The 15,930-nt window shown below is 37.1% G+C and overlaps 3 protein-coding genes and 1 gene segment (V, D, J or C); 1 reads left to right on the plus strand and 3 right to left on the minus strand.

Annotated features, from left to right (window-relative positions):
• The window catches only part of LOC121523649, an 820,099-nt gene that overhangs the window by 296,568 nt on the left and 507,601 nt on the right, over positions 1-15,930 (plus strand).
• LOC121523651 (immunoglobulin kappa light chain-like) overlaps positions 1-15,930 on the minus strand; it is an 813,481-nt gene that overhangs the window by 294,812 nt on the left and 502,739 nt on the right. The gene's annotated exons all lie outside the window — the stretch shown is intronic.
• LOC121523560 (zinc finger protein OZF-like) lies at positions 1,466-7,153 on the minus strand. Its single transcript, XM_041808488.1, has 2 exons — positions 7,022-7,153; positions 1,466-3,952 (listed from the first exon to the last, which is right to left on the minus strand). The coding sequence occupies exons 1-2, from the start codon at positions 7,044-7,046 to the stop codon at positions 2,352-2,354; spliced, it is 1,626 nt and encodes a 541-aa protein (XP_041664422.1). The 5' UTR covers positions 7,047-7,153; the 3' UTR covers positions 1,466-2,351.
• Positions 9,255-15,484, minus strand: LOC121523604 (oocyte zinc finger protein XlCOF6.1-like). Its single transcript, XM_041808541.1, has 2 exons — positions 15,342-15,484; positions 9,255-11,961 (listed from the first exon to the last, which is right to left on the minus strand). The coding sequence occupies exons 1-2, from the start codon at positions 15,364-15,366 to the stop codon at positions 10,658-10,660; spliced, it is 1,329 nt and encodes a 442-aa protein (XP_041664475.1). The 5' UTR covers positions 15,367-15,484; the 3' UTR covers positions 9,255-10,657.

The following is a 15,930-nucleotide window of genomic DNA, read 5'->3' on the forward strand; positions in this document are numbered from 1 at the left end:
TCATGGATATAATCAGTGCAGTGGTGGAGAGAGCTTAATCTTTTGCCTTTGAGAAAGGGGAATTATTGTTGTCTTGGATCTCCAGGCTAGTTGCACTCCTGAATACAGACTGTAAAAAATGAACATCTATTTTAGCCAAGAGAGTAGACTCAGTGATACCATGTATCCTGGTCTTTTTTATTTTAAACCTTGGACAAATTTGGATTTGGACCACATTTTACCAGGTGGATACATTAAGGCTACTGTACAAGGCTCCCAAAAGTATCAAGAGTACCTTGACAAGATGGCCGACATACATCCAGTCAATACTGGAAGTCTCAACCGGAAGTCCATACGTCTAAGGTTAGGCTTAGGCATTAAAACCTGAGTGGTTAGGTTCAGGGTAAGGCAGTGGGGAAGGTGATATATCTGAGATCCAGCACCAAGGGTTAGGCTTAGGCGCAAAAAAAGACTGACAAACACTGGCAGCTGAGTCCAACATGAAGAAGAAACTTCCCCTCGGGACTTCCAGCATGGATTGGATGGATAGCGACGCCCATGTCGGCCATCTTGACTGCAGGGGGTCCCTCTCAAAAGTACGGTAAGACCTGATGAACATATTTCGGTCTTTTGTTTAGGGAAAGAAACACATCAGGGTGTCTGTTATCACCACTCCTCTTTTCTCTAGGAACTGAACCACTTGTACACGTGATAATAGATGACAGATTAATCAAAGGGATTGAAATCATCAAGGAAATCCAAGAAATCTCATTATATGCCGTCGACACTTCAATTTATGCCTCAGACCCTCTAAATTCCATTCCTAGATTGGGGGATTTAGATACATTTGAAAAACTTTCAGGGTACAAAGTTCATGTTTAAAATACAGAGTCTTTAAGTTTAAATTTGTATATTACAGAGAAGGCAGACACAAAGAAGGTATGACATATACTGGCACCACAGTACTACATAATTTAGATAAATTATATGAAGCTAATTATAGCAAACTGACAAAATGTGTAGACCTTAAAAGATTGGTTGTGCTCCCCCTCACAATCTCAGGCAGAATAGAGAGCAAGAAGAGGAATGTTTTGCCAAAACTTATTTTTTTCTTTTTCAAACTTTGCCTCTTCTACTCACAGAATTATGTTTACAACCCCAGTTGCCTCATTCCAAGGTTTATAATGGCGTGGCAATCACCTGTGTGTCAGATACAAAGTTTTACAGGTGTCTACACCAGTAGTTCTTAAGGTGGGGGCTGGGAGCCTGTTAGAGCTGTTGGGGGTAAATCCGAATTACACATTTAATTTGGAGGCTAGAACAACCAATAGGAATCTCTTAAAAGATGTAAGCACACAATACTTAACAAAAAAATTGTCTTTAAAAGATAAAAATGATAACTCTCAAACTTTAATAGTAGAATTACATGTTTACTGCAGATTTAGCAAGGAGAAAGCATTACAAGCAGTTTGATTAAGCAAAGACCTGATTACAAGGGAATGCCCAACATTGTCCTTTAATTGTTAAGACAGGACAAGAAAAACACAGAGGTCTTTTTTTAACTGAGAAAGGAGTCTTCTGAACATGAAAGTTTAAAGAAAGTGTACAAAGGCATTTCAAAAAGATCAAAATCCTTGATGAAAATCTTTTAACAGTCCAGTCCAGAAGTAACCCAATCTTGCATGATTCACAGCAGGGGCAGAAGAACCACACGGGCCCCTTTGCTCTCCCTCTGTCAAGAATCTTACAGACTCGAGTCCTTCAAACTCTTCTCTTTGAGATCATAACTTTGTAGCTTTATGTCTGATTGCTACACTTCACATAGCACATTCACTCTGATACAGGCTTATGTTTGATTGGTTGGACCACTACTCGTCTCATAATTTTCATAACCTACATTCCTGAGAAATATGCTGGTGCAGTCCTTTGCAATGTAACAGTTTTTAACCATAGTTTGTATTTAATTCCTTAAACACTGAAATCATAGATGCTGTGGAAATATTACATACTTTTAACATAATGACAGAAAATATGTACTAACTCTTACTCACAGTAGATGGATTGGGGTAATGTGTTCAGAGCTCATAAACATCACTGATGCAACCATGACCATACAACTAAACGGTTTATCCTCTGTGTGGATAGGCAAGTGTCTCCTCAGATGTGCATTGTAGATAAATCTTAAACCACAAACTGAACAGCTTAATAGTTTCTCCTGCATTTTGACTCTCTTGTGCCTTACCAATGTTTGTTTCAGAGGAAAATATATATATTTTTTAAATGAACAACAAAAGTACTGCTCTCATGTGTGCACATTAATGTGATGCGCCAGACTTCCTCTGTTATTGAATCTTCTACCACAAACTAAACAGCTAAATGTTTTTTTCCCTCACATGGACAGTCAGGTGTTTATTCAGATGAGTCTTCTGAGAAAATCTTTTATTACAAACTGAGCAGCTAAATGGTTTCTCACCTGTGTGGACAGTCAAGTGTCTCTTCAGATTACTTTGGTAAAAGAAAATTTTATGACAAACTGTACAGCTAAATGTTTTTTCTCCTGTGTGGACAGTCAGGTGTTGATTCAGATGTCCTTTACGAGGAAATCTTTTGCCACAAACTGAACGGCTACATAGTTTTTCCCTCATGTGAAGAGTCAGGTGTTTATTCAGATGAGCCTTTTGAGAAAATCTTTTATCACAAACTGAGCAGCTAAATGGTTTCTCCCCTGTGTGGACAGTCAAGTGTCTCTTCAGATTTCTTTGGTGAAAGAAAATTCTATGACAAACTGAGCAGCTAAATGGGTTTTCCCTAATGTGAAGAGTCAGGTGTTTATTCAGATGAGTCTTTTGAGAAAATCTTTTATTACAAACCGAGCAGCTAAATGGTTTCTCCCCTGTGTGGACAGTCAGGTGCCTCTTCAGATTACTTTGTTGAAAAAAACTTCTATGACAAACTGTACAGCTAAATGCGGTTTCCTCTGTGTGGACAGTCAGGTGTTGATTCAGATGTTCTTTGCGAGGGAATCTTTTACCACAAACTGAACAGCTAAATGGTTTTTCCCTCATGTGAAGAGTCAGGTGTTTATTCACATGAGCCTTTTGAGAAAATCTTTTATTACAAACTGAGCAGCTAAATGTTTTCATCCCAGTGTGGACAATTAGGTGTTGTATCAGATGTCCTTTCTGAGAAAATCGTTTTGTACAAACTGAGCAGCTAAATGGTTTCTCCCCTGTGTGGACAGTCAAGTGCCTCTTCAGATCTCTTTGGTGAAAATATTTTCTGTGACAAACTGTGCAGCTAAATGGCTTCTCTTGTGAATGAACTCTCTTGTGCATCACCAGCATTTCTTCCAAAGGAAAACATTTTTTACAGACTGAACAACTAAAGGATTTCTCCCCCATATATGCTCTGTTGCATTTCTTCATCTGATTCTTCTTTCCAAAGCTTGGTGCACATTCAGAGGAGATTACTGATGTGCTTCCAGTGTAAAATTTTGTATCACTTACAGCTACATCTTTGTTTTGCAGAGGCTCTAAACTTTCCTTAGCTTCATCACTCTCCTCCCAATCAGCACTGTCATCAGTCTCAGATCCAGAAAGGTCTGAAGTCTTGTCAGGAGTAACTGACTGTAAATGACTGCCTGGATGAGAGTCTCTGTCTGCCTCTGATCCTCCACAGTTCTCTCCATAAGATTCTGTTTTCAAATGCTCTGTGTCTGTGTTCTCTTCACTTTGGTTTACATTTGGCTGTGAGGACTGAAGTTTCTCTCCATCCTCGTCTTCCATCTTTACAGAGACAGAAGTGTATGTGAACAATCTGATACCAGACTCCTCTCTCTCCTGACTGATCCACAGTTCCTCCTGTTCCTCTTTAATATGTGCTGCTTCTCGTGGCTCCTCCTGGTTCATACTGGAGCTCCTCTCCTGTTGCTCAGGGAGAACCTCTTCTTTTATCACCATCAGCTGCTGGGTGTCTGTAGAGAAAAAAATAAAGCATAAACCTTTCTGAATAATGTACTTTTCTATCTACAGGAAATCACTGACGGCTCTACATTCTGCATTATTGGGATGTGCTACACATTTAGAAAATCTGTAGAGGTTTTGGAGTCATTAAAAAAGGTTTGTTTGATCACCACATTCCGACAAAATAAAAGGGGATTGTGGCAAAATACAACACATCTTCTTAGTTCTGATTTCCTACTTTCCTGGCAGACAATTCATTGCTATATTTAGTGATGATGTAGCTGGCTTTAGAGATAGGAACTGTACTGCACAGAAATGTGATCCTCTCTGTGGACACCTCATTTAAAATAAAATGAAACACATTTGCAAACAAGCAACTCCTAGTTTTCTTAGCATGACCAAGTTATAAATAGAAATAGAATATTCATCACAAACAGCCCCTTCCTTATTACAAGAAGAAAGTGATGTCTGTTCAGGTGTCAAAACCTTCTATTAAGAAAACAAAGCTCATGTCTTAATTGGCTCACCTTAGTGTGCTACAGCATGTCATTATAGAGCAGGGGTGTCAAACTCAATCACAGCAGGGGCTGGATTCTGAATTCGGGTCTAACCTGAGGGCCTAACAGGGTCAGTGTTTAACCATAATGTGAACCTCATTTTCACCAGAAATGAATCATGAGGTAAAAAAACAAACAAACAAACAAAAAAAACAACAACAACTCAGCACTGTTGATAAATAATTTTGAGATTAAAAAAGTCAAATTTATAAGTTTAAAAGTTTAGAACATGAAATTAAAAGTCAAAAAATGTTTTTAAAATGCAAATATATGAGATAGAAAGTTGATAACATCATTTTACCAGTCAAAATATGAGATAAATTCAAAATCATGAGTTCAAAAGCTCAAAATTTGACTTAAAATTTAAAATTGTAAATCTAAAAGGTCATATTGAGCTGAAATTCTCTGCTCTGCCTCTTTAATTCATTCACTTTGAATTTTTACTTCATAAACTGCCAAGGGATATTTTGGTTCTTTTTAATTTTGGTCACTTGAGGTACTAGGGTTGAAGGGGAAAAATTGATACAGCATAGTATCATGGTTGATTTTTCTCGATCAATTTAGATTTTTTTTTTTTTCAAATGAATTTATGAACTGAATTCAATGATATTGGATAAATAGTATCAGTCAGGGCTGTTCCGATCCTGATCATATGTATTGAATCAGAGTCAATAAAAGCATTTTTAATTGATCGGAGATCAGCAATATGATCTGATCAGCCCAGCCGATCATTTACATCAGCTGTCATAAATGAAGCCAGTTATCAGGTGGTCCATACTGGGGCGTAAATGGAGCACAAAACCCGGCATCATCAATAGAGATATAAAATGATTAAATGAGATATAAAATGATGAGTGGATTTAATTTGAATTGGTGTAATAATATTTGATATTGTAATGGACTGTGCCAAAGGTTCTAGAGATATGATAAACAACATTGCAGAGATTGGATCCCCTTGACAACTGCTTCGACTTATTTGAAAGGTTGACGTTACACTTGCAGTAGGATTTGCACAACTTGTTTTTACCATATTAATAAAACTAGCATCTAAACCCATGTGCTTCAACACACCATGAAAAAGATCATTCAAGGCGCTCAAATGCCTTTTCTGCATCAAAAGACAAAACAGCTGATGATGATATATTCGGAAGCTTTAAGAATATATCATAATTGACATGTACTGTGGGTTGAAAAACAGTTTTTAACAAATCCGCTTAATGTAGGTAAATTAAGGCAAATAATTCTCCAGTGGGGCTGACAAAACTTTAGAAAATAATTTGACATCTGCATTTACAAAGACACAGGGCAGTAAATGCATTTACCGCTGCATCTATTTAAAATATATGTACAAAAATTAATGTAAAAAAAAGGTATGTCTTAATCAGCTTATATAGTTCTATAATTAAGGACTGATTTTGAGTCATCAAGTCATGTGACCTAGGAGCTATTGAGCGAAATGCTTATTTTTAAATACAAATATTAATACAAAATAAATATGAAAAACAATAGCTCCTTGGTCATGTGACCTGATGACTAAAAAAAAATCAATGCTGAATTATACTACTACACAGGCTGATTAAACACACCTCTCTATATCAGGTTTATATTGTCCATATATTTGATATTTTAAAAAAAGGAGTTCAAATCTGACAATATATTTACCTCAGAAATTTGTTGAGAACAAATTTGTGAAAAATTAGGTGTGTCCTATTGTGACAACTTAGTGCTATCATTTGAGGTAGATTTTAGGACAACTGGCCACATGACATGGAAGCTATTAAAGAAAAAAAGTCAAAATTTGGAAATAAATTTAACCCAGAATTTTTGAGGATAACTGTGAATAAAGTAGGTGTGTCTTATTGATCCAAGTTAGTTTTAACAGTTAAGGTAGATTTTAGGACAAATGGCTATATGACATGCAAGCAATTGATGAAAAGAGTCAAAATTTGACTATAATATCAACCTTGAATTTTATTGCGGACATCTGAAAAACAAACAAAAAATATATATAGGCTATACATAAATAGGTGTGTCTTATTGATCCAACTTAGTATCAACATTTAAGCTATATTTTGGGACAAGTGGTCACACGACATAGAAGCTACTGATGAAAACAGCCCAAATTTTGCAATAAATTTAACCCAGAATATTTTGAGGACATAGCTATTTGTGAAAAAATAGGTGTGCTTTTTGATCTAACTTAGTATTAACATTTAAGGTCTATTTTGGGACATTGGTCACATGAAATGGGGCTTTTGAGGATAAACTGCCGTTGTCAGTCAAATGTCAAACCTAAAACCTACTTGCTCATGTATAATTTTGGAATTATAAGGAGAATACGAGCTAATTAAAATTAAAATATCAAAATATAATTTATCAGTTCTACAAAGTACATAGAATAAAAAAGTCTAATAATATTAAGAACCCCCAGGTGAAATGGGCCGTTAGCTAACCTTAGCAAAAGGCTAAGCTCTTTGTAACATTTGCAGTAAACACGTTCACAGAGGAAGAAACAAAACAAACCTGAAAGATTCTGAAACCCGGACATTTTACAAACGTCCGAGAGTCAACGAAAGATGAGAGGTAAACTCCAAAAATGTTCAGGGATTACTCCTACAGGACGCTAAACCATTCAAACACTCTCGCACGATAAACCTACAGGCCCCGAAACAAAGACATCACTTCCTGTACACTTCTTCTTCTCTGGTGTTTAACGGCAGCTGGCATCCATGAAGATGCATTACTGCCACCTTCAGTTTATCATCCTCTAATCACTCGATCCTTTTATATTCTGTTATACAGTCACAGTCTAAAATTTCAATACCTCTCCCTCCCTTGCGCACATTCAGCGTTTTCAAGAATGCTTCCTGTACACTCTTCTTCTTTCTTGTGATTTAATGGCGGGTGGGAACAAGCGTTTAGGTGCATTACCGCCACCCATTATGCTGGAGTGTGCGCCAGAGTACCCTGTTCTGAGTAAAAAGAAATACACAGTATAAATAACTAGAGAGGCGTGAAGAAAAAAAATACATAAAATTATCTTATCTTTGCTAACCCAGTTTCCTTCAAAACTGAAACAAGGCTTTAAATTTACTTTCTCCATTACTTCTTCCTTTACACTTATTTGGCCTTCAAAATAAAAGTACAGCTTCAAATGTCCATGAGTGTCCATGAGTACACTATTGAATCATAACTGGGATGACATGATCCAACTCTCACTGGTGTGTTTTCTCATCAGGACACTCAGCAGGTCAGACTCAGAGTGGGTTGATACTTGAGTATTCACAGATTCAGTCCCTTTAACACAGTTTAACACAGTCCCCTATGTCCACTTCTTTAAGAATTGTTTCAGGATAAAGTCTCTTGGCCTTTTCTCATTTCACCACATCACTAAAAAGGTTCATATATTATTAAATGTGTAGAATTGTTCAATTCAGACTTGAAAACTGCATCGGTCTGTGGTGGTGAAGAAAAAGCTGAGCTGAAAGGCAAAGCTCTTGATTTACCAGTCGATCTACATTCCTACCCTCACCTATGGTCACAAGCTGTGGGTAGTGACCAAAAGAACAAGATCGTGGGCGGTCAAAATGAATTTCTTCCACAGGGTGTCTGGGCTCTCCCTTAGAGAAAGGGGGAGAAGCTCGGCCATCGGTGTGGTGTTCCGGGCACATCCCACCAGGAAGAGGCCCTGGGGAAGACCCAGGACATGCTGGAGAGACTATGTCTCTCAGCTGGTCTGGGAACGCCTTGGGATACCCTGGGAAGAGCTGGACAAAGTGGCCGGGGAGAGGGAAGTCTGGGCTTCCCCGCTTTAGCTGCAGCCCCCGCGGCCCGACCCCAGTTAAGTGGAAGAAGATGGATGGATGGAAACTTCAAAACATCCCAGTATGAAGCACCTGATAATGTTATCATTAGAGCAGATTTCAACAGTTGTTAAATTGCCATACAAACACCCTAGTACAGGAAGTAAAGGTCAGAATTACCTGCTCTGGCTGCTGTTTCTCAAACAAGAATAGCCAAGAATTTATTTGAGCTGTTGTGAGGAGGAATCGTCTACCTTGATAACTTCCCTCATCCAGCTGTCTCCTGCATCCAACATTGCACCCAAACTGAACAGCTGGAAATCAGATGCTAACATCAGTTGGAAGTCGGGACTGTTGCAGCCCTTCTTCTTATAGGTCTTGGCTTTTGGTATTATTTCTAGAATCAGAGGTGTTGGGAGTAAAACTCGGACAAGTTCACTTTGGAGGTCAGAACAACCAACAAGAATCTCTTAAAAGGACATTAGCACACTATACTTCACAATCACATTGTCCTAAAGAGAATTTTAAAAAGGAGCCCCCCAAACTTTAATAGCATTATGTTGACTGCATACTTAGAAAGGGCAAAGAATTATGAGCAATTTGATAAAACTGATGATTAGAACCAAAACATATAGAGATAGTAAAAAAGATTTCAGTAAAATCAGGTTAAAAGGATGTCTCAAAAACCTCACAGATATCCTTCATTCTAACTCAGTGCTAGAAGTAAAGAGGAACTTTGTAGTCAAACATTGTATTCACAGAATTCAGCTGATGGAGAAAAACAATGGATAAATCTGCCAAGTAGCTTGTTGAAAAATACGAAATTGATGGAAAATGTACAAACACATTTCATAGGTACAAACATTTGTGGTCAGATCCAGAAGTAACGCAAACTTGCCAACTGTGGAAAATAATACATTGATTTTAAAAATAACTTTATTTGTGTAGCACTTTTAAAAAGAAGGGTTTACAAAGTGTTTTTACATGCAGAAAAAAAAGCAGTAGAACCCGAACAAAGGATAAAGACAGCAAAACAACATGAAAAGAACACTCAAGGTAGAAGAACTGAAACAAAATCAAAACCTAATGTACATATTAAACCCAAAAAACATTATAACCCAGACAACATGAAACATTATTAGAACTAAAAATCCCAAGATATCATAAAAGCTAAGATATCCCATGACATCACAAGAACTAAGACATTTAAAGACACCATAAGAAGTAAGGCATCATGAGACATCATAAGAACCAATGGGCTCCTGGCAAACAAAGAAAAACTAACAGGAAGCCAATGTAAAGAGGTTAAAATTGGTGTGGTGTTGTCTGTTAAAACCAGTTAGAAGCCTAGCAGCTGCATTGTGGACCAGTTGGAGGTGGGAAAGAGCTTTTTGGCTAACACCAGAAAGAAGAGAGTTGCAGTTATCAAGACGGGGAAAAATGAGGGCGTGAATGACTTTTTCCATGTCTGACTGGGGATTGTTTTCATTTTGTAATACTGCTTAATAAAAGAAAAATGATTATATGATTTTGTTGATGTGTGCTGCAAAGGTGAGGCTAGAATCAAATTGAACTCCTAGTTTTCTGGCTTTTGATTTGATATTTGTTCAAAATAAACCAAGGGTGTTTTTAATTATATTTGAGGAATATTTTAAATTGAAGACAACGATTTCAAGTTTGCAGTTGTTAAGTTGTAAGTTAATGTAATGGTTATTGTAAGACCGGCAGTCTAGGCTTCTAGGATCCTCAGGGCTCATACCCATGTGTCGTCTGCATAGCAGTGAAATGAAACTTTGTTATTCTTAATTATTTGGCAAGGGGACAGCAAATAAAATTTTACCTAAAACAGAACCTTGCAGTACACCAGAAGTAATAGTGGAGGTAGAGGAGTTGTGATTATCTATGGTGACCACAAAGGTTCACTCTAAAAGATAGGAATAAAACCAGCTAAACGCAGTGTCCCTGATGCCCACTCAGTTTCTAAGACAATTTTTTAAAATATTGTGATCAACATCATCAAAAGCAGCACTGAGATCTAAAAGAACTAAAATTGCTCCCTCCCCTCTGCAAACTGCTAAAAGTAAATCATTGATCACCTTGAGGAGGGCTGTCACAGTGCTGTGACCTGCTCTAAAACCAGACTGGTTTTAAGGGTTTAAATCACAGTTTGTATTGAATATCTTAAACATTTGAATCCAAATTCCAATTATACACGCTGTGTAAATACAAAATGCTCTTAGCTTAACCAGTGACACTCATTTGTAACTCTAAATCACAGAAGGGGGTTAGGACAATGTCTATGGAAGTCAGGTCATTAATGAGCCACTAATTTGGCCATTTAAAAAATTGATGATTGTTAGACCAAGCAACTTAACTGTTTCTCCCCTGTGTGGATAGCCAAGTGTCTCTTTAGATCTCCATGCTGGGAAAATCTTTTATTACAAACTGAGCAACCAAATGGTTTCTCCCCTGTATGGACAGCCAAATGTCTCTTCAAATTTCTTCTGTGAGAAAATTTTCCATTACAAATTGAACAGCTAAAAAGTTTCTCCCCTGTGTGGACAGTCAAGTGTTGCCTCAGACATCCTTGGCGAGGAAATCCTTTACCACAAACTTTACAGCTGAATGGTTTCTCTCCTGTGTGGACATTCATGTGTTGAGTCAGACTTCCTCTGCGAGTGAATCTTATATCACAAACTGAACAGCTAAATGGTTTCTCCCCTGTGTGGACAGCCAAGTGTTGCCTCAGTTTCCCTCTGTGGGCAAATCTGTTACCACAAACTGAACAGCGAAATGGTTTCTCCCCTGTGTGGATATTCAAGTGTTCATTCAAAAGTCCCTTATGAGAAAATTTCTTATTGCAAACTGAGCAACTAAATGGGGTCTCCCCTGTGTGGACAGAGAAGTGGAGCTTAAGATTTCTTTCGTAAGAAAATGTTTTATGACAAACTGAACAAGTAAGTGGTTTTTCTGCAGTGTGGACAGCAGAGTGGATCTTCAGTGTTCTTTTGTAAGAAAATTTTTTATGACAAACTGAACAACTGAAAGGTTTCTCCTCTTTGTGGACATTTAAGTGTTGCTTTAAATACCATCGTCTAGAAAAAGATTTATGACACACTGAACAACTAAATCGTTTTTCTTCTTTATGTGGTCCTTTGGTGCTTGGAGCACATTCAGAGGAGATATTTGATGCATTTCCAGTGCTATATTTCACATCACTTACAGCTGTGATGTGCTTGTTTTGCAGGGGTTCCAAACCTTCCTGATGTTCATCACTCTCCTCCCAATCAGCACTGTCATCAGTCTCAGTTCCAGAAAGATCTGTTTTCTTGTCAGCTTTTGATCCCCCACAGTTCTCTCCATCAGATTCTGTTTTCAAATTCTCTGTGTCACTGTCTTCTTCATGTTTGTTTCCATCAAGCTCTGGGAATTGAGGTTTCATGTCATCCTCTTCTTCACTCTTCACAGGAACAGGAATGAAACTGAACATGCTGATACCAGCGTCCTCTGCTCCTGGGCGCTGCTCTCTCTCCTGACTGATCCACAATTCCTCCTGTTCCTCTTTAATGTGTGTTGCTTCTGGCTCCTGTTTAAGACTAGAGCTCTTGTTCTGCTGCTCAGGGACAACTTCTTTTTTTATCATCATCGGCTGCTGGACATCTGTGAAGAGCAAACATATGACTTTCTGAATAATACAGTGTTCTCACCAAAGTTGTTATAGTTAACTAAAACTAACTAAATAACTTAAACTAAAATTTAAAAAACATTTTAGTTCACTGAAACTAAAACAAAGCTAAAAACAAACCACAAAAACTAACTAAAACTGTGTAGTGTGCATACAAAACTAACTAAAATAAAATAAAAATGGAGATAAAATATCCTTAATTTTAGTCTGTGACACAATCATACTGACTGGCACCGACACAACCGCCCCATTAATAACCACAGTTCTTGGAAAGCTGAGTTCAGTTTCACCAGCCACAACCAGGCCTGATTACCACCAGATTGAATCAAGAAATCCCTTAAATAGAAGCTGTCAGACAAAGTGAAGTAGGCTACAAGATCTCAGAAAGAAATGCATCATGCCACAATCAGTCTGGAAAAGGTTACAAAGCCATTTCCAAGGTTTTAGGACTCCAGCAAACTACAGTCAGAGCCATTATCCACACATGGGGAAAACTGGGAACAGTGGTGAACCTTACCAGGAGTGATCATCCAACCAAAATTACTCCAAGAGTGCATCAACAACTCATCCAGGAGGTCACAAAAGAACCCAGAATGACATCCAAAGAACTGCAGGCCTCGCTGGCCTCAGTTAATGTCAGAGTTCATGACTCAACCATAAGACGGACACTTAGAAGAGTTATTTTAATACTTTTTCCTACAGGATACTTTATCAAAATCTGTTTCACACCCATTTCAGTTTTGAAACCTTATAAAGGTTTAAATGTTTGTTTTTTAAGTCACCACACTTTGTGCAAATAAAATTCAAATAATGCACAAGAAATGTACAAAAAAAATTTTATACAACCTGTCATGGGTGCATTAAAATGGCATCAAAGCATTTTATAATGATTATAAAATCTTTTTTTTTTTTTTTTTTTTTTTGCAAAGTATCATTATAAACAGGTTATTTAGTTAGAGTTTAGTTTATTTGAAACACTCTTTTACTAATGAAATTAGTACAAAAAAGTGTTATTTTTATAAAACATGAGGATGACAGCAGTGTTTATTTTGGCAGCTATTTTTCATTTTTAGTTTTAGTCTTTAAATGGAATACATTTTAGTTTTAGGGTAGTCATTTCTACCCTTTTTAGTTTTAGTCTAGTTCTAGTTGACGAAAACTCAAAACATTTCAGTCTAGTTTTAGTCCATAAAAAGTCCTCACATTTTAGTCTTTACTTTTAGTCAAAGCATTTATTCTCTTGCCTAAATTTGGTACCAAATCATGGTACTGTGTTCTCTGCACCCTGTCCAACCTGGATTCCCTGCTTTCTACAGCTGAGAGGCAGAAGAGATACATATGTATTGGATTTTGACAGATTTATCCACAGTGGAGAAATATCACAGATTTTGAATGTCCGATGAAAACTACATTACATTTCAGTCTAGTTTTAGTCATTTTGACAAAAACTAAACTTAGTTCTTGTCAGTTTTAGTCATCCCAGATCTATTTTTGTTAGTTTTTGTCATGAAAAAAAAGGCTGTCGAATACTTTTAGTCGACGAAGGTAACACTGGATGACAGACTTAACAGTATGTGGTTACAGAGGACACAAAAAGCAGGTTGGACAACAGCTTAAGGGGGAAAATTAATGATAGAGTAATTTGTAAAAGGGTGGACCTTTGGGCGTTTAAAGAACTCAGTGTTCGTTAAAAGGATTTTTTTTTTAAAGATGACTGCATACTGTTGAACAAAAATAAACGTTTGATTCTTCTTTAATAAGATCAATTTTACTGTGACAGAGTGGACATGTAACAGAGACATTTCACTCAGGAGTACATGATCAGGAGAAGCCAGTATACTCAGCCTAACAAAGGATATGCTGGTCACAAAAGAACTTAAATCCCTCTGTTTCACACCAATAATTTAAGAACTGATTTTAACAGTACTGCTCAGACTGTTCCTGTCCTTAACTGAGAAGCTGTGAAACAAGCCGATGAAAGAAGAACAAAGAAGGCTCTGAATAAAGGACCGATAAAAACAAAAGAGGATTACAGGATTGACTGAGACAGAATTCACTTTCTTTCCAAAGATAGTATACTATGTGACAATAGCCTCAGTGTTCACCTCAGATTTAAGCTGATAGTTCAAATACGTGACTAGATATTTATATGAGTTTTACAATCTCAACTTTTTCATTACGAATGATGCACTTCTCGACTGTTACTCTCTTATGTCTGAAGTCGAAGATCAGCTCTTTGTTTTCAGATATATTTAACCCTCAGGCCCTCCTTTAAAAAAATCACACTCTCCCTCTTAAAGCCCTTTTAGGACATTGGATATATTTAAAAGTATTAAAAATAAAAGAAAAAACTTTAGAAAGAGTTTTGGTCCATAACTCCAGTCCTCATCATGTACAGCAGATATGAATTCATTTTCAGAATTTTAATTTTCCACCAGACTCTGACATCCATAGAAAACACCCAAAGAGGAGTTCTTGTTTCTGTATTGCAGTGCCAGTAGAATGAAAATAAGTGGTTTGAATGGTAGTCAATGAGGCCTAAAAGGGCTTTAGGAGGGAGAGTGAGAGTTTTTTGGTCTACACAGTGGAAAATTCTGTCAACACAGTGTGGATGATGACATTTTAAAAATCCATTAAAAAATAAACATCTTTATCAAATATCATCATCTTAGCATGATAACTGCCAATGTAAGGGCAAAAAATATAATCAAAAAACCCCACAAGGGCTCTAGGAGGGCCTGAGGGTTAAATCTAAAAAGTTGTTACTATACTTCTTCATTATCAAAAAAGTACATTCAGTATAATTTACCAATAATTTCTGAAACACAGCTAGAAATGTTTCAAAATTCCAGTCATCCTAACGTGTGATACTTTCGGTATGAGGTCTTGAGATATTGTCGGTGTATTTTTTCACGATTTTAGCTTTTAATCGTCTCTTTTTTCAACATTATATGATATTGTGTTACATACTATAACGAAACACATGGTTTCAATCACAAAATAAATAGACCCAGACTGATCCCAGACGCTGCCTTTCATCCATGCAGCTTTAGATAACCAGTTTTTGTTTGGCTCTTACAGGAAAAAAAAAAGCTATCACTCATATTTGACGCTCAAATCCCCCCCAAATAGTCCTTGTCACGTCCCCTTCCCAGTGAACTATCACTGCTTAAAACCCGTTTTATGAGACATATTGTAAACATCCAACAGCAGTCGATTCGCAGACATGTTTGGGTCCAGAAAACAAAAGTTCTAGTGTCACCATTAGCTAACTGTGGCTAGCACAGTACTGTGTTAGCTAAAGGCTCACTCCTCTGAAACATTTTCAGAAAACAGAAGAAGAAAGAAGACAAACCTGCACGATCCGGATGCCTGGACATTTTACAAGTATTCACGAGTCAATCAACGATTAAAAAGGTCAACTGTGAATTCTTGTCTTGGATTAATCTGATCCTAAAAGCCGCTCAATCATCAAGAACGTGTCGTGAACAAGTCTCGTGCCTTCAACACCCGGAAATAAAAGCCCCACTTCCTTCTTTCTTCTTCTTCTTTTTTTTTTTTGGGAAACTAGGGTAAAGGTGCATTACCGCCACCTACTGTGTTGGAGTGTTGACTAGAGTAACTAACCATGTTCAATAATAAATAGATACATGAAAAAAGAGAGAAAAGAGTAAAATAAATAAACAATTAAATAAATTAATAAATAGACAACAATATTAAATTCTTTGCATCAAACCTGTCTCAACAAGGTTCTTGAACAGCCATCTTTGTTCAACAATAAAAAGATTTTTAAGTGTCATCTCAGCTCCCATTTCCCTGAGTTCTCTCCTCAGTATTTCTTGTTTATCTTCAAATTTCGGACAATGAAGTGAGACATGTTCAACTGATTCCACAACTCTGCACTGTTCACATAGCCTTGTTGGATGCTTTTTTACAAAGGGAAT

Source organism: Cheilinus undulatus, linkage group 16 (genome assembly GCF_018320785.1).
Source record: "Cheilinus undulatus linkage group 16, ASM1832078v1, whole genome shotgun sequence".
Classification (NCBI taxonomy): Eukaryota; Metazoa; Chordata; class Actinopteri; order Labriformes; family Labridae; genus Cheilinus; species Cheilinus undulatus.